General features: G+C 34.9%; 1 protein-coding gene across 3 annotated transcripts in view; it reads left to right on the plus strand.

Annotated features, from left to right (window-relative positions):
• The window catches only part of CDH9 (cadherin 9), a 98,061-nt gene that overhangs the window by 43,763 nt on the left and 40,238 nt on the right, over window positions 1–14,060 (plus strand). For 2 of the 3 annotated variants that reach the window (XM_020584679.2, XM_010400170.4), the window contains one exon: window positions 9,193–9,487. The exons of the other annotated variant lie outside the window; for it this stretch is intronic. In XM_020584679.2, the coding sequence (XP_020440268.1) occupies window positions 9,193–9,487 (295 nt within the window). The remainder of the gene's footprint in view (window positions 1–9,192; window positions 9,488–14,060) is intronic. 3 annotated transcript variants of the gene reach the window in all.

The raw sequence follows: 14,060 nt of genomic DNA on the forward strand, positions 1-14,060 counted from the left end.
AATGTTATGATGTCATAATTTTGACCTGTGGACACAATTGATGACTGGAGTCACTTCCCCTAAATCTGTATCTCATGTTGTGGAAGAGAAAAATGACTGTGTATGGCAAACCATAAATAATAATAAAAAAAGTTGGCTCTTTTCATCAGGCTGAAAACCTGTTAACTCAGGGTGATTTGGAGACTAGAGAGAGAAAAAATCCTATGTGCTCTGAAATCCAGTTCCTTGTGTAGAAGAAGGATGCAACCTCTTTTGCAGGTTTGACTACAGCTTAGCATAAAGGGCACAGGAGATACAGAAGGTAAGAAGGGAAAGGAGGCGCTTGAGAATACAGCTCTGGTTTCCAGGACTCCTTCCTAGGTATGCAGTGGATATATATGAAATTTCCCCATATTGTGTTTGTATCATTCAAACCAAAAGACTACTAAGAATTCTGCTGAACCCTTCCTGAATGGAAACAAGATTTACCCTTACGTACTAAGTAAAAATCAGCACCTGCAGCTGATGTCAGCAGTGTTTTTCACAATATCATTCTCTAGAGAATTTCTAACAATAGACAGCTGAACACAAGAACCAGATGCTGGAAAGCAGAAGATAAGAAAAGTAAATGTCATTTGCCTTGTTTAATATACAGTCACTTAGGTTACCAGCACACACAGAGTCTGGTTGTTTAATTAAGAAGTTTGTGCTGATGTCACAAATTCAAGTCAGGTAAATACATTGCCATTTAGCACATACATAAAACTTTTGATTAAACACACATAAATAGAAAATTAAAGCAATGCATATACTGCTACTCCAATCCACACTGAAGAACTACTGCAGCTGTTAAGACTTCTTTAGAGTTTTTAATTACTTAAAATGCTAATGAAAGAGAATATTGGCTGAACTGCTGTATCCTGACTGCTGAGGATCTCACAAAGGTCTGAAATCATACAGTAGGGGCACTAGTTAATATCCTGCCTGTCACTAGCACTCAATGCACTGTGTGTGAGATTTTAGGTTTGGCTGAGATGATACCAGCCCGTATTTCAAGCACACCACTTTCATTTTTTGATTAGAAGTAAATTATTTTGGTTTGGGCAATACTTATCCTCTCTCACAAATACTGCCTTCTTTCCCACCTCTATATACACAAACTTCTTTAACTGAAGCAAGCTTAGAGTGATAATTACAGTCAAGTCTCCTGGACTCAAATAAATTTGTGCTTTCATACATACTGGGATGACATGGAAAACTCAATTTCTTTCTCTTTCACAGTTTCATAATAAACAGCATAGTATAATCCCCATATATGAATAGAAATTTGATGTAAATAGACACATGGCTTTGTAGAAAAAAACATACACACATTTTCCTGTACTTAGCATGTTTCTTCCCTCAGGCCAGGAGCTTTAGCTAAAAATTGTGATTGAAAGATATTTGAGGAATCCTACAAATAGAGAAATTTTCTTTATTTTCCTCTGGTTTCGGGAAGGGTCACTTTGGACACACTTGAGTATCTTATGCTTCTGTGTTCCTTCCCATTGCTTACCATAATACTTATTATTTTAAAATTTAAAAAGATATATTTGAATGCATCATACAAAATATGACAGTTAATGACACTTTTTCAGGTTGATAGTTCATGCCATATACAGTCTATTATTCTTTCTCTATACATTTCCCAGAGCCAGGAGGTCTGGATACATTACAGCCAAACCCCAATATTTTCTAGCTATAGAGCTATTAAGATAATGCTTCATTACGTTAATTTTATGAAAAATATTTTTAATTTGAAGTTACATATGGCTTAAGTATTTCATCTTAAGCTATGAAGAAAGCAATGTTACAAAAGGTAAATTCAAGAAAAAGACTTTGTAGCAAAGGTAAATGTGGAAGGTGCCTCTGCCCATGGCAGGTGGGATGAAGGTATATGATCTTTAAGGTCCCTTCCAACCCAAAATGTTCTGTGATTCTGTGTGGAAACACCTTAGCTGTGCCAGAAACTGAGACTGGATATACAGTGGTTTGATAGAGGAGGAGGAATATTTTCCATCTGATTCATAAATTGCACATGAAATAAAAAAGCCCCAGACACGTATCCATACATCTGCATTTTGGCTTATCAAAACTTTAAATAGAAATACATTTGGTATATGACAAATAAGTTTTAATTTTCACAGGGCTAAAAATCTTTGTCTTTTATAGCTTTCACTTTTCTCCTTCTGACTTGTGATAATCTCAACCAAAATAACTAGCATCATTTACATTTCACATTTTATTCTTTTACCTCCATCAACTGGAAGAAAAAATCCAGGTAGTAAACCCTAAGAAACTCCTTTAAGAAAGACCTTTGAATTACACATATCAAAATAAAACACTATTCCAGATAAAATTAACAAACAGCATGAAATACGCTACTGCTCTGGACATCTGAAATACACAGAGGTATTCACAAATTTACCATTAACATTTTCAGTGATTTGTATAAATACAAATACAATCTAACTTTACTGGTGGAAGTGGAAAAAAATCACAAAAAAGACTGCTGTATACCAGATTCCTTCAGAATTCCATCACAGAAATATAATGCAAAAGGGGAATTAATCCCTTTAGATTATAATAGCAAAATCACAGAAATTATGAAAATACCTTCACAGTTCCACAGGATGGAGTTAATAAACATTGTGAGAACAGTAAGATTGTCTAATGTAATTTGTAGGACTTTTACTGAAAGGACTTTTTACTTTTTACACACACTAAATAGTGAGTAAGGATGAATGCCAAGCACAATATTGCACAATACACAATATACAAGGCCATGTGTTTGACAGTGAACACAGAAAGAAAGGTAATACAACATTTCTGTATCTAACCTGTGGTACCCAGAACTGCTTCCCCATGCCAAGAAAAGATTCAGTTTTGCATCTTCCTCCCATTCCTCCATGGCATGGTCTGAGGAGAGGAAACAAAAATAGCTGAGACAAATAGGAACTTCTGCTCACTCCCCTGTGGCCAGGATATTAGAGCGTTTGGAGTTTCAGGTGTTTGGGTCTGGGACTAGGCATGCCCATGAATTCACTCGTCCTCCAGATCACATTTAAATCACCTACCTACCTATCTGATAAGTTTATGAAACATTTGGACACCTCCTTCCCACCTTACAACATTCCTAACTTTAAAGCTCTGCATTTGTACCTTTTGGCCCTCCCATGTACATCTGTATTCTAACTTTGATTGCTGCTCCATGCAATCCTAATTCCTCGATAGCCTTTAAAAGATTCATTTGTGTTCTGATGGTAGTTTCACTAGGACAATGCGGAAATTAGGATGGTGTTCATCTCCCACTAAAATATGCAAATATACCAATTCAGTGTCTCTAAAGAGTTCACTTGACCACAACAACCCCCCAATGTATTTTCTTCACTTTAAAGGTAAGGAAAGAAAATTGCCCATGCCTACTAGAAGGTATTTACAGGCAAATAGACCATAGGACATCAGAATTCCTCTGCTGGAGACAACTTGTAGTGGTTTGGTCCAAAATACTCGTTACTGTTTATCTTCTGTGAGATAAGAATTAGGAGAAACGCAAAGCAGGCACCAAACTTGAAAGAATATAAAGAAGTTTATTAACAGACCTAAAAGAAGAAAAAAAATCATACCACACCTTCAGAACACTTCTCCTCCCCCCCCAACCTTTCTCCCTTCTCCCACTGACAATGTAAAAAGACAGCCCTTGAGATGTTCAGTCTGTTTACCACTTCCATAATAACCTTGTTCAGTCCATTTAGGAAGAGGAGTCTCTCTTGCCCATGTTATGAAAGCATTATCACAGCGAGACAGCCGCCCAGGTTGGTTCTCTGCTCACATGTGAGTCCCTTCCCACAACTTGCAGCTTTTCCCACAACTGCTTTCGAGGGTCCACTCTTGAATTACTGAGGTATAAATTTAAGGTTGAGTCGCTCAAAAACAAAAGTTCTCTTCACCCATCTCTGGGAGCATTTCATCTCTAAGAACAGAGGCCCTTCTCCTTCCCTGGGAGAAAAGGGTCCTCCTCATCTTCTCATCTCAGGACTATCCTCTAGGACTATCTCTGGGAGCATTTCTAGGAACTGAGGTCTTCTTTTCCATTTGGAGCAAAAGTCCTCATTGCTTCCATCTCTCCCTGTTCAAATTTCTCATGAAATTACAGCTGCTTCAGCATCTGCCTATCTCAGCGCAGGTGCCTTTGCTCTCAAGTACAAGTTGAATGCTCCACCCCCCATGCCTTCATGAAATTACAATGGGTACTCTGATATATCATAGCTTTACAACAGAATTTCAGCTTTAAGCATCTCCTCTTTCTCCTCCCTCAAGTTTTCACAGCACTAAAAGGGTTAATCTCACCTAGGCCTTGCAGCTGGAATGTCGCTTATCACTGTTGGTCACATGAGCTTTTGCCGGACAGCAGGGCAGCTTCAGCTGAATCTTGGCCGCACTGGAGAGGGGGAGCTGGGGTGCTCTGGCTGCCCACAGCCCTGCTGTGGGGGGGGTTCCACAGGTGGAACAGGGCCCATCGGCTCCAGGATGGCCGTGGCCTGGGCCGGGCCCGCTGGCCCCCGCACAGGGCCTGAAGCCACCTGTCCCAGCACCAGAAACGAGACAGAGCCTCTGCCTGGGGTGTGTCTATTCTTAAGTGTGGATCGCAGAGGTGGTCACAACTTTAAGTGGCTTAAAGAATTGTCCATCTTCAAACTGGCCAGCTGATAGGTTCTGTCAGGTCACAGAGGAAGCTGTGAGCACCCCTTAGCAAGAACATCACTTCCGGGACTATGCTTGCTAACCCATGACACAACTGTATGGGTGGAGGCAGTGGAGGTAAGAGATCTGTAGTAACAGACCTTTTTCTATACCAAGATACAGAGGCACTCCTAATTTGTAAGCATTATTAGAGTGCCTACCACAAGTTAAACATGGGTCTGTCCTCTCCAGATGTGTCTTTGTCTTTAATTTCCCCTCCCCTGTCTCCACAAAGATTATACCTCTTTTCTGAATTTAGGCAAACAAATAAATGTTTTCACTGTATTTATTCATAACCATCTCACTAGTAATAAGTAGCTCTTGCTCTTTTTTAACCCTTTTCTTCTGCAACAATAGTTGTACAGAAGAAAACTACAAATAAAATGAAATCTAAATGAAATCTGGCAATTTCTTGCTTCTAAATGCAGAAATGCATTCATATAACTGTATAATTTGTTTACTGTGTCCATTGATTCTCTCTTCTTCCACTGATTATATGTCTGCCTAACTTGAAAAGAGTTATTGTCTATTAGAAAGAGTTGAGAATGTGATCTGCTACAATTTTGAGGAAATTTAGTAAATTAAAACCGAATTAATAAGAAACATGGACCTTTAAGGAACCCTTTTCTAAGGCAAGGCTATTTTATTTTTCCTCCATATTTTTTTTGACATTCCATACCAATTTCTGAACTTAATTTGAGATATATTCTCACTTCAAAGAATACTGATGACTTCTCTACTATGTATAAAAATAGCAGTTTTGAGAGAAGTCATGAATTAACCTCAGACATAGTAAGAATGTATACTCAAATAAAATACTGCCTGAAACCAAGAAGTTATGTGCCATAAACACCTTTTTTGATGAATATTGAGTATTAGACAAGGGTGAAGTGTAAGCTAGAGGAGCAAGGTACTTGATTTAGGGAAAATGAAATTATGCTACAGAACTCTGAGATAATCTCTGCTTGCTTACTCATTTATTTATTGGAAATCAGAGTAACATTTAGGGTAAGATTTTTGAGAACATCAAGATTTCAATTACCTCATCACATCACATAAAAATTCAGTTTCACAAAATTGGATAGACATGCTAATTTTAGAGGCACACTTCATCTACGTAAAAAAAAAAAAAGGAAAAAAAAAGATTGAGAGAGAATTTATAAGTATGCCCATATTTATAAGATACACATTGTTACAAAAATAGCTAATTGTCACACCCCTAACCATTACCAATATATTTTTCTCTGATGATCCACAGGAAAAGCTGTGTTGAGAACTATTTAGCCAGTCACACAGAAGAATACAGACAGAGAAATATGTGCAAAAGATTATTAAGAAATCAAGATACTCAGCAGTGCATCTGGGTTATGTCTTCATTTCCAACATGTTTCAAATGAATTAATGGGGATGGCACTTGTTATCTGTGGTCACTACGTACTATACATACATACTGAGGAATCTAATGTATTATCTGCTTTTGTTTGGGGTTTTTTTGGAGGCTTGTTTGGATTTTTCTTTATAGGTTTGATTAGGGGAGGGGGATGTTGGCTTGTTTGTTTTTTCATTTATCAAAATGTTTCATGGTTATCTGACTTGCAGAATGAACAATTTGTGATATGAGAAAGGAAACGTTTGACAAATTCATTTTCCACCCATGTGGAGTTTTTGCTTTCTAACTTACCCCACTCCAACTAGAGAAAGGTCATGCAGAGTAAACAACAGGAATGACTTTTTGCTTTCTGTAAATGGTGGGCATTCCCAGACCTGCTGAGTCTGTAAAATGTAGAGGGAAATGACAGCAATCAAAGATTACTTCAGATCACATGTGTTGATATTATTTTCCATTTTGAACATCTGAGCCTCTTTCACACACCTAAACAGTTTACTAATGAAAAAAATTCCACAAAATATTTTGTATGTAAACTGATTTACTGTAACTGGAAATATGAATTAGAAAATTTTTCTGTTCTTGTTCCTTGGTTTTAGTCAATAAAAGGGCATGATTATTATAGCACACCACATTTTTGCATGTGATTTACTGAAGACAATTTTCTGTAGACTTTATATAGGATAATTAACATTTGAAAAGCTGGAATTGTATTTTATATTATAAATTCAAAATATTTAAACAGTTTACAGAAGATTACCAGTCATCAAGAAACACAGTATAGATTGTCAGAATTACATTGCAGTATCTCTTTACAAATATATTTATCAGTATACTTACTCTGCAGAAACCTTCACAATATTGTTTGAAGTTACTTTGTCTCATAAGTTAAAAGCATATTTTGTAATTACATAATTTCAAATAGTAAGAAGAGGGCTTAATTGCTCTGCTTCACACAACTAGTATTTTATTTTTATAACATGCCAGATAATGTTTTGCTTTATTTATTCTTATATATGAAAATGGACCCTTTTCTTTTTCACAAGCTATGATGTTGCAAAATTGCTTCACAGATTAATGGAGATTCCTCTAATATGAAGAGCAAAACAAAACATACATAGGAATTAGAAATTGTCACATTTAGTGATAGCTTGCAAATGTTATTTTAGTACTTTCTAATAGTAAATTGGCAATAGGCAGCGGAACTCTTCATTGCTAGGAAATCACATTCTATTCACAATTTTAGCATGCTTGAAAATTCTGTTTATCATTTGGTAGAAACATGAGATAAGCAGGAAGCTTAAAATATCTATCACAGTTTGAGCTACCTGGCATCTCTGTAGACAGTTTGAACAGATGGATAAAATAAATTAACCTTATCTCTGGGGGGGTGTCTGTGTGTTGTTAAGAGGATGGGTAAAGGAATGACAATGGACATATAAGATTTTTTGTCAGAACCACTCGTTAGCATAGAAAAGATCACCAGTCCCACTACTTGCTTATTGTTGTCTCTTTTGAGAGGTTGTAGACCCTGGATTACCAGCTGAGTTGCTCATATGAGCAGTCAAAATGAGGTTGGCAAGCTCGTACTATTTATGTTTACAGCTTGCTATTCATCTGCAGCTTTTAGTGTATAGGACCTCTTTTTAGCAGATGACCATGCAATCCTCAATAATTTTCACAGGTATTTATTACAGATATACACTGAATATGGTAGCTCCTAGTACTTACTATGAGGTGACCTACCTTGGATAGTTATCTCATCCAGTCTTATCTCTGGAAGGCCAAAGCAGTAATCAGATAATACTTGGTGACTGGTGTTATGATACAGTGTTAAAATGGAGGAAAAAATAAAGTGAATAATTTGGACAAAATCTATTGCAATCATCCTTCATACAGGTAGAGTAATAAAAATTTGCAAGGCTCACCTATGAAACATGGAGGTAAACACTGGCAGGAATACAGAAACAAGGAAAGATATGGCAAAAACAAACTTATTGTTCTAGTGACTATCTAGAATGATACCATTACTGATACTGAACAAGATTTTCTCGGGTTGATGATATACTATGTTCTACTCAGAGAATTAAAAAACATGTTAGGATAAGACTCTCTCTGTTCACACTTCAGAAGGACTCAAGTCACCAATCTGTGACCAGACGTGACTGTAAGGATTTATATAAGGAAAATATGCGGCAGAAGCTAATAAAATGAACTACAGGGCCATGTAAATGAAATAAGAGGAATAGACACCTGAAGAAGTCCATTATATGAGAATTTCTAGTGCCTGGGTCAGCTTCAATGGCTTGTTTTGACTTTGGTTTTAGACACTTTTTTATAATGGTGCTATATGGCAAACTAACCAGTGCCTGTAAGTTCACAGGGACAGAGTTTTGAACCCTTATGAGGAGGTCGAGTAGGAAAAGGATTGTTAAACCCCTCTATGCTTTGAACATTTACCTCCTAGTGTTCTTGAAAATTATTTCTTCTGTGTGGAGAGGGCTGGAAAGAAAGAAATAATCAACAGAGATAAGATGTTTCTTTAAAAAAAAATAAAAAAGAAAACAATACAACTAGAAACATAAGTTACTTAAATCAGAACACTTATAGGTGACTTGGGGAAGTTCAGAATCTCTAATCCTTAAAACCCATTTGTTTCAAGGTAGCTGGTTACCCTATCAGCAAGTAAATGCAAAATAGAAATTTGGGAGTTTTACACTCTCTGTCATCTTACAAAAAGGAGAATTCTGGTAGTTTCTGGTCAGACTGTTCAAAGAAATACAAATTTTTGTTATAAGTTTGTTATTTTAAATACTATTTTAATATCTTCTACATCATCCTCTGTCCTTATGAGTTTGTTTGGAGCTATTTTTTGTGTATGACTAAGTCTAAAATTTTCAATTTTTCCAACAGTGACAGAAGATAACCACTACTGACCCCAATTATAGTCAAGATTGTACAGACTTATTCATATATGATGAATTATTTGGTCTGTAATAACAATATATATATTTATAAAATTCTTCTTTTCTACCTCTCTGAAGCTACACACTGACCAAGATAAAGGAGATGGAAATTTAAAATACATATTAACAGGAGATGGGGCTGGCAGTCTGTTCATTATAGATGAAAATACAGGAGATATTCATGCTGCAAAGAAATTGGACAGAGAAGAAAAGTCCCTATATGTGCTACGTGCCAAGGCTATAGACAGAAAAACTGGAAGACAAGTGGAGCCAGAGTCTGAATTTATCATTAAAATCCACGATATCAATGACAATGAACCAAAATTCACCAAGGACATGTACACCGCCAGTATTCCGGAGATGTCTGGAGTTGGTAGGTAAAAACTTCTGCTTATGTAAAATGCAAACAGGTTTGAGCTGACTGGGAAGTTATAAGTAATTTATTATTTGAAGCACTTGCTACTAGCTGCTCTGAATATCCATGGAACAATTTCTGTTGCCAGCAATGTATCATAAATAACTGGTTTCTGCTTTTATTCATTTGTTTCATCTTCATCCACTTTTTAATCCTTTTTCCATGCTATAAGCTACTCTTACTCTTCTAAGCCCACCGGAACCATCACGGAATGCAGCATGTATGGCTGTCTCATCAGTTACTACATAGTGTCGTCACAGCTGAGACTATCACTCACATAAAGAGTGTCATCTTTGTGTTTTAAGGTCTAATTTACCAAAACTTTCTGTACCTTTAGACACAAACAGTTTTAAGCATGTAAGTATGTAAATCAATTAATATATCAAAATTATGCAAAATATGTTCCTACAAATGTCTTTTCTTTTTCTTTCTGTTATCAGTATTGATAGTTGTTGGTGGTGGGTTTTTTGTTGTTTTGGTTTTTTTTTTAATATGGACTTGTTAACTTAATTGTGAATTTTTTCATAACAAATATATGAACACTGTCTCTAAATAATTAACTATTTTTGTTTCAAAAATATTTGCCTTAATGGGTAAAAATTTACACCTATTTATTATTGCTGCAATGAAAAGTAAAAATGTGGAGTTATAGTAGATGTGAAAAATACAGTATAACAGGAAAATAATTCTCTGAGTTTTGTTCAAATATATAAAGTGATAGATAATATTCACCAGCACACACTCATCAGAAGTTATCATGATTACCTAAGTGCTTCACTTTCTTACAGCAGAGACAGATTCTCTCGTAAGATAAGTAAGCATAAAATCCATAGGCTATGGGAAACAACTAACCGATAAATTCTCAAAAGTTATTTACTTCTCATGATTTACTGTAATGGTTTGCAAAATCAGCCCTGGATGATGGCATTGCTAAGAGAGACAATAAAATACCCATTGAATCTTGTGATTAATATGCATCTTCACAAAATAATTTCCAGAAGCTAATATCTCTGAGAGCAGTAGAAGTAGTATAACAGAATAAGGATTTATTTTATAAACATGAGAGTATAAAATATTATTTTTACTTATTTTATAAAATAAAATATTTGATAATATACTTATAAAACACATTTTAATAATAAAGTAATATTTTGTGAGCATGAGAAGGGAAAAAATATACTACTATGTGTAATGCAAAGAGTCCAAGGATGCTTCCTTTAAAGATATATGGAAAATAGAGAAATCCTTTCCATTAAGAATTTAAATTGCTGATATTACCTGAAAGAAAAACGTTGGCAGTGCACCTGTCATATTTAATTTGAAATCTATTTGTAAGGAAGGAACTCAATGGGAATAGATAGGAAAAAGGCATGATGTCCATGTTTAACATTATCACTTAGTCCAACTTTATTAGAGTCAATTGAGAGGCATGAATAAAAGAGAAGTGAATAAGATCCAGTGCTTTGGCACTGCCCGAGAAATATTAAGTCTATGAAATGTTTATATTTTATGAGGGATGATAGAATAAGTACCATGATGTAGTTTAAGTTGAGGAAGTGTCCATAAAAGACAAAAGTAAAGGGGAATTTTACTTTGAAGGAGACTTTGTATACTTTTCCTTGAGGAAAAGGATATAAACAGTAAAAAATGTTCTTTGGCTTCTAATATGAAAGCAAAAGAAGGTATCTGAGTTATTCTTTCCTCTGTTTAGTTGACATTTAGCTGGCACTTAGGAATATAAAAAATACTGGAACTGGAATTTTTAGCATTTGAATTTGAATGAATGAAAGTAGGTTTGTAATTTTTTTAAAGTGGAATAGAAGAACCCAAATCCAGACCAGTCCATTCTAGCAACATATATTCTATATTTCTGAAGTCAGCCGTAAGAATGCTTCAAGAGTCAGGATGAGCATACAGATGTGAATAAGATTGAGCACACATGTATTTCTTCTTGGAATCCTTTTGTATCATTCCTCCAGATAAGGAACTGGATGCCCTAACTGGAAAATAAACAACTTAAATAGAAGCCCAAAGTCTAAATTTGTTAAAGCAGTAGCCCCAAAGAGAAATCACAAAAGAGTATTTCAGAAAACCAGAAAAGTGCAGAATAAAAAATTAAGTGCCTTTTAATTCTATATTTTCCTCTATTTTCTGCTAACAAATGGATGAAAATAAGAATAATATAATAAAATCCAGAATCTCTGGAAGAGAGTGATCATCTTTATTAAGACTAAGTAAAATGAAAAACTCAAAGTATTCCTGCATTACCTACATGAACACTTGAAATTATGAGAGATATTTTTTTAGATTGTATATAGAGATTCCTGCATACCTAATCTAAGAAGTTTTCTGACTGGAAATTGATATATGGTTATACTATACACGCTATAAGAAATAGATATACTCATGATAAGCAGGTCAAAAATCTGTAGGAAAATCACAGTTTCTTTCAATTCTTTATGTCTTCCCAATTTTCTGTCTCAAACCACAATTTTTTTCTTAACTATTATATTTATTATGTTTGTCAAATCCAACAAATATAACAGCAGATATTTATGAAAGCTCAGGAAAATGTCACTAAGATGGAGAAATTGAAGAGGAATCATCACTAGCAATGTTTCCAGCTGTGTGTATATCTGTTATTCAAAGTGAAATCATACTATGTACTTCTCAGTGTGTTACTGACTGTTTCTTGGAATAACTGTGTCTAGAACACCCTAGGGAAAATGGTAAGTCAACACCTCTGACAGAATGTGTGATTTTCAGTACCAATAAGCAGATCTCCATCACGTTTAACCAGTTTGATAGCAAGAAGAGTGAAAGCATAATGTGGATTTTCAGCACAACCTATTCAAGCCCAGGGGAAATATGAATGCTTATTTGTGCACTAGTTTGTGCAGCCATCAAGTTATATATAAATTAGCCCTGCTATGCCTAAATAGATCCAATCCAACACTGTTATGGATAAACCTAAAATGCGGTGTAGCAAAGTTAGTACTGGGAGTAATCAAAACCACTGAAGTGAGCTGACTGCAGTGTCATTTCAGATAAATTTTATGGAAATGATCATGTTAAATGTTCACACTGATATTGACTTAAAAATTTGAATGAGAAAGTTAGTTTAAAATATTCTGAAACTCAGTAACATGGAATCTCTCATTAAAATCATCTGCTGTACTGAAGTACTAGAGGATAACAACTGCTGTAGCTATATTTTTGGACAATACTAGAGTTGACTGGAAGAATCCTGAGATTTATATCAGATTTAGTAAATTATTTCAATAAAATATAATTTCAAAAAATGAGAAAAAGAGGCCAGAAAGACCCATAGAGGTTAATCAAAACATAATATAGGAAGCAAATTTACAAAAGATGTTCAAGATTTTAAACTGATGCAATGCCGAAGTTCTAAGGTACAATCTTGATCACAATGAAGAATTGGTGGATTTCAAGCATGACCTAATCTGAACTACCTATCCAAAACCCCCAAAAATTCAGAGAAGTTAAATGCATATTATGCATCATGAATGATCTTTTGATTTCCTCTTCATGTAAAATGAAAAGTACAGTCTTAATCACATTTAAAATCTACTCATTTCATCTTCAAGATTTACATGAGTATAAGCTCAGTCCAAGGATTTTTCTGAGTGAAACATGCCTAAAAAAAAACCCAAATAAAATCAAAACTAGCACCACACATCACTGTGTAAACTACTCTCAGGTTACTAAGAACGTTTTGAAAAGGGAAGTTAGCAATGAGATGTCCTGTGTAGTTAATACCTTTGGCATTCAGGTCAATATCATTACACCCTTCTGTACCTGTTTTGCTAATTTTAATGAGTAAGACTTACCAGTTTTATGTCATTAAGCTTCTTTAGCATGCAGCTGATGAGTATTTCACAACAAATTTTTAGTCTTTGCATGGATTCTACTAAGAGAAGGGATAATGTCTAATTTAATTTACCAGTCATTTCTTCAAACTGCTACTTTTTAAATTTATAGATCTAACCAAAGACACCTAACATATTTCGGGATTTCTACATGACAGGATTAATCTAAATATATTAATCTAAATTTGGAACATAAATTTTTTCCATTATACCACTTTTATAGAAAATAATCAGAATAAAAGAGTTTTTCTTCAGCTGATGAGTGGGGCTTGATAGAAGAATGTTATATATGAAATATAAATATGGCCATTTTCAATTGAGGTATACAGGATTATAGCAAGACTAAACATGCCTTGTATTGAACAGCTATTCTAAATAAAAGCTGTAAATAAAAGATATATGTAAAAGACATACACATGAATAAAAAGCAAGATGAGATTGCAGTAAAACACAGTGGGTAACATTACCATTCTTATTACCATGCTGTTGTATTTGAGTGCACTAGTATATCCTGAAACACCAATTATACAATGATTCTCTTAGACATTCCATTATCATTGTTCAGTATTTCTACAGTATCTCTTGGGAATCTATAATGATCACAACTACTACTTCATTTAAGTAAGACTGCACTCCATTCT

Source organism: Corvus cornix, chromosome 2, assembly GCF_000738735.6.
Source record: "Corvus cornix cornix isolate S_Up_H32 chromosome 2, ASM73873v5, whole genome shotgun sequence".
Lineage (NCBI taxonomy): Eukaryota > Metazoa > Chordata > Aves > Passeriformes > Corvidae > Corvus > Corvus cornix.